General features: G+C 37.0%; 1 protein-coding gene across 1 annotated transcript; it reads right to left on the minus strand.

The window, feature by feature from the left end:
- Positions 1-2,029: 2,029 nt before the first annotated feature.
- On the minus strand, positions 2,030-4,027 carry LOC18602758 (2-methylpropanoate--CoA ligase CCL4-like). The gene has a single exon (XM_018120147.2). It carries the CDS (start codon positions 3,843-3,845, stop codon positions 2,166-2,168), a length of 1,680 nt encoding a protein of 559 aa, XP_017975636.2. The 5' UTR covers positions 3,846-4,027; the 3' UTR covers positions 2,030-2,165.
- Positions 4,028-5,388: the final 1,361 nt, after the last annotated feature.

Raw genomic sequence — 5,388 nt, forward strand, 5'->3', positions numbered from 1 at the left:
TACAGAACATGTCAAAGACGTATTTATCAACATAACAAGATTATTCCAAATCATATTTGGCCTTCATTGGAGACAGAAATGTATTGGGATTGCTTCCCTGAGACACCGAGTCCATACCATGACCAAATAAAAGCAGCATTAAGAGAATACAATGAAGGAATCCCTGACCTACATGAGTGGTTCCAAGATCTTTGGGAATATGGAGAGATAAATGAAGATAAGCTAGCACAACTCTCTATAAAGCTATCACGTAAAACATGCAAAGGACATTGTGATACAGACCTAGAGGTACTCTCTTTGCACACGTACATATGTAGGGAAAGAAAACAACAAAAGATTGTGGAACTCAACCTCACTTTAGATCTTGACACAAATTATAATTAAAGAAAGCCAACAACTTTCTTTTATTAAAGAAATATGTATTAAATGTCTTTTATCTTTTGATGTCAATTAAGAGTATCAATGTTATCACTATGGTTAGTGTATTGTAAAACGTGTGTCTTTATATTTTAACTGTAAAAAGTTTGTTGTTTCCTACAGCCAAGAGTGTTAGTTTTATCACTATGGTCAGTGTATTGTAAAACGTGTCTTTATCTTTTAACTGTAGAAGGTTTGTTGTTTCTTACTCTTCTGCCTATAAAGAGGCATAACCTCTTGTAATGAGGGGCAAAACACCATTGAGTAATAAAATCTAGTGTTTTCTCTAAACATGAATTTCTAAACCTCTCTTTTCCTTCTTAGGGATTATTATGAAAATATAAGCATAAGTGTATCGTGAGTTTAAATCTTTGAGTATGCTTTATACTTGTCATATTTGATAGAACCTGTACATGAAAAAAAGATTTGATCTCAAATACATATCAAATCCAAAATTGACAAGTTGAGCAGAGAAGATGAATTGTGCTTAATATTGAAAGATATCCTTGTAACTAAAAGGCCAGTACTACTCTTGAAGACTAAGAAAGACGTGTTTAGTGTTTAGAACATACCTGTTATTTGTCTATCTTTTTTTAATTCAGTCTATTCTCGTACTCTTGTACGATACTGGCAAGTCCATGATTAGGGGAAGAATTGCTGTCTTCTTTTATTTCTTTCTTTTAATTTATTGTTTTTGGATTACACTTTTGGAGATATAATGGCGGACTTGGATTGCTTGTGAATGTGGGGTAGAATTGCCACCACTGAATTAAAAAAAAAAGAAAATAACGTTTTAAATAATTTTCATAAATTTCACTTTTGAGTTTTGTCCCCACAGGCCGCTCAAAAGAAAAAAGAAAAAATGATGAAAAGAAGCGATCATTAATGCGGGATCTGAAAAAGTGTAATTATTTAATGTAACAATAAATGTATGTATTTTTTATTAAAATTAAAATAAATTTTACTTTTATGAAATTAAAAAATGTACATTATTCCTATATAAAAAGTGTAAATTACACAAAACTAGAATTTGGAAAAAGAAGGTCTGTGAGTTCAAAATACTTTAAAAAAAAAAGATAGCCTTTTTTAAGTTTTATTTATTTTAAAAATCATATAACAAGTATTAAATTGTAAGTAAAAGTGACGTATTAATTTATCCCTTATTCAAGTATAAATTATACACTTTGTGCAGTCGTCCCTGTTCCTAATTGCTTACAAACTTGGCTGTTATAAGGCTTTTAAGAGATTTGTTAGGCGTCGTAATTATGAACAGTGGCTACGTACGAGTTAAGAGTTTAACCCTTTTTGATGAAAAATAAAAGGGAACTTGAAAAGAAAGGAGAAGTTTATTCATAATTTGGCTAACCAGTGTTAATTTTTTGTTTTGTTAAATAAATTCAAAGGCAGAGTAAAATATCTTTTGGAAACGCCATCGTGGATAAAGGCTGTGCAATCCAGCAGGAAAGATAAATAAGCTGGCACGTGTTAACATCACAAAGTTGATTGCCCAATACGTTACGGATCGGATGGTGGATGCACATAGGTGAGAGAGTGTGTATTACCAAAAACAAAGAAAAACCATTTTTTATTTTAGCAGTAGTAAAAAGGTCAGTTTATAGTAATTAAAATCGTAGATACACGACACAGTTTTATTGAATCTTCATAAATAAGACAATCCCATCTCTTAGCATGTTGACCCAGACATGGGTACAACATGACAAAGAGTAACTCTCTGGATTCAACTCGGCTCACATTTTACTCACCCTTGTGGAAGACGAACCCATCCCCTTTGCAATCTCTCTCAGTAAAAACTTCTGAATCTTCCCTGTTGAGGTCTTGGGCAATTCTTCCTTAAACACCACCGTTTTGGGTACCATGTAGTGCGGCAACTTAGCTCTGCAATACTCTATAATCTCCTTTTCACTCGGTTTCTGAGTTAACCCAGCTTTCAAACTCACAAATGCACAAGGAGTCTCTCCCCAGTAGTCATCTGGCCTAGCCACCACCGCTGCTTCGATGATTGCTGGGTGATTATACAAAATAGACTCAACTTCAACGCTGCTAAGATTCTCTCCACCGCTAATTATAACATCCTTTGAACGATCTTTGATCTCCATATATCCATCAGGGTGCATCACCCCAACATCTCCGGTGAAAAACCAACCATTCTCTTTCATGCACTTGTTTGTCCCATTTGGGTCTTTTAAATACCCCAACATGATACAAGCACCCCTTAAAACGATCTCCCCTAGCGTTGACCCGTCTCGTTTTACACTGAGTCCTGACTCAGTGTCCACCACGTCCGCTTCCGTCATCCCAAGAGTTCTCACTCCTTGTCTCGCTTTCAGCCTCGCTCTCTCCGTCGCTGGCAACTTGTTCCATCCCCTTTTCCAAGCACAAGACACCACCAGCCCTCCTGTTTCGGTTAACCCGTAGCCGTGGCTCACTATGAAACCAAGTGCCTCGGTCCTGAAAAGCACAGCCGCTGGCGGTGGAGCTCCAGCAGTCAAGATTTTGACAGGACTTTGGAGTGGTTTGATTTCAGGAAAATTTGATAACATGCTAAGCACGACAGGCGCTCCACACATGTGAGTGACACCATGTTTCTTGATCAAACTATAGATAATGGGGGCATCGAATTTTCGAACACAAACATTGATCCCACCAACAGCCGCAATGCCCCAAGTGAAACTCCACCCATTTGCATGAAACATCGGGAGTGTCCACAAGTAGACAGGTTGTTTTGGAACTCCCCAGTCGATTAAAGAGTCAAGTGTCATCATGAAAGTTCCCCTGTGGCTATGAACCACTCCCTTGGGAGATGAGGTCGTACCTGATGTATAGTTCAAAACAATTGGATTCCACTCACTTTGAGGTCTAACCCACTTGAAATCAGGGTCACCTTTCTTCACCAGGCTCTCGTATGTGCAACAGAAGCGAGAATCAACGGTCGATGAAGAAGAATCGGAACTCTCAGCATCAGCAGAATCATCTCCGATTAAGACAAGAAGTGGGGGCTTTGTGTTAGGAGGAAACAAGGAGATGGCTTCCAGGGCTAGAGATCGAGACAGGGTGTCAACAAAGAGGAGCTTTGATTCGCAGTGGCGTAGGAGTATGGAGACTATACGGGCGTCAAGACGGGTGTTGATGCTGTTGAGGACAGCACCAGTCATGGGAACAGCAAAGTGAAGCTCGTACATGGCTGGGATGTTGGGGGCTAAAACAGAGACGACGTGTCCCCTTTTGATGCCGGTGGATGACAGGGAAGATGCTATCTGGAGACATCGACGGTGCGTGTCTGACCACGTGTAGGAAGTGTTATTGTAGATAATGGAGGTGCAGTCACCGTACACGGTGGCTGCTCTTTCTAAGAAGCCTAACGGGGTGAGGGGGGAAGAACTTGCAGGCCTTGGCTTTAGCTCTTCCATATTTTTTTTCCTCTGGTCTCCTTCCTCTTTGCTTATGAAACGTGGTTGGTTCCTATTGCTCTTTATACGTGGATTGACTCGGAGACGACAAGGTTTAACTACTACTAAACAATAATAATGGAAATTATTCAGTAATTATTTTATGCGAAAACGGAAGAAAAAGAAACAGATGGATGGGTTGTATACCTGGTCCTTGGCAGTTTCTTTGTATTTCCTTAACTCGCTTTGTTTTCATGATCACTTACCATTTAAAAAAAAAAAGGAGACCGAGCAAAGTCAATGCACATCATCGACGGGATGATGATTTGTATATTATTTTTTAGCATCAGTGATTAACAAATATCCAGGAAAGCTTTGGGTGTAATTAGACGGGATCTTAATGTGTAATTTAAGATTTTGATTTGTGATAGACATGATTTATCTAGTTCTGGATAATTATTGATTTATGTCAATTACTTGGTAATTTGCTGCTTCAATCGTCAAGCATGCCAATCCTCAGGAAATATTGTATATTATTTTGTTGAATTTTGACCGGAAGAGAAGGGATCGATGAGCTAAGATCAGTGCCCATATGCTTTTGATTTGTTCTCTAACTCAAGCTCTTATGGTTGAGTTTAAAAATGGGAAAACAAAGAAGAAAGAAAGATAAAACCAATATTAATAAAGTAATGAGCAGGGTATCTTATTCAACACCACGGGGAAGTCCAAGCTCATACTGATTAATTAGTATGAGAAGAGAAATTTACAGAAAAATGGGAAGAGAGAGAGGGAGAGACGGACAGAACATATGAAGAAAGTTGCTGTGGGCTCCAACTAAGCCAGAGATGGTCCACTTGGGCCATTGCCAAACCAAACATTCCTATCAACGACAAAAAAAGAAGATAACTTTTAAATTTTAAATTCAAATCTCATCATGTATAAAATTTATTCAATTTTATGTTGAATTTTGTCTAATTATATATTAATGTATTTTTTTTATATTTGAAAATATATTAAATTTTATTCTTTTTAAAAGAAAATTTTACACTAATTAATAAATTAAATATTCGAAGACTAATTATGTATTAATGTACTTATTTTGATGTTATTTCATTAGTAATTGATCATAAATTTTTACTTATACATTTAACTTATTAGATTGGCCTTGTTTATCATGCTTTAGGAGGCAGCTTGCTGGGGTTGGATTCCAAAAACATCCTCGGTTGGTCTGGTCGATGCCAGATTTTAATGCAGTTAGGGATGGATTTACATTAGACAAGTGGTGTCGCATGATACCACTTATTTATTGAAGTGTCAAAAATTTATCCACTAATCTCATTAGCTAGTACTAATTTGTTGACCCTTTATTCCTAATTCCCCTAGAAAATATCCATTACCAAACCGTTAGGTTGGAAATATTCATATTTTATTACATCATATTATAACCTACACAATTCTTTTGGTATTAATGGGACCACCTGGCAGCGTTGGTGAAGCCTCTAATGTAGAACAGGGTAGCTATTATTAAGTTTCATACTTGAAACCTCAATTTCAATCATTTCTC

Source organism: Theobroma cacao, chromosome 4 (genome assembly GCF_053813885.1).
Source record: "Theobroma cacao isolate CCN51 chromosome 4, ASM5381388v1, whole genome shotgun sequence".
In the NCBI taxonomy this organism is placed as follows: domain Eukaryota; kingdom Viridiplantae; phylum Streptophyta; class Magnoliopsida; order Malvales; family Malvaceae; genus Theobroma; species Theobroma cacao.

Excerpts from the sequence above, each read along its gene's own strand:
- LOC18602758 (XM_018120147.2), bottom strand. The coding sequence starts at position 3,845 with ATGGAAGAGCTAAAGCCAAGGCCTGCAAGTTCTTCCCCCCTCACCCCG.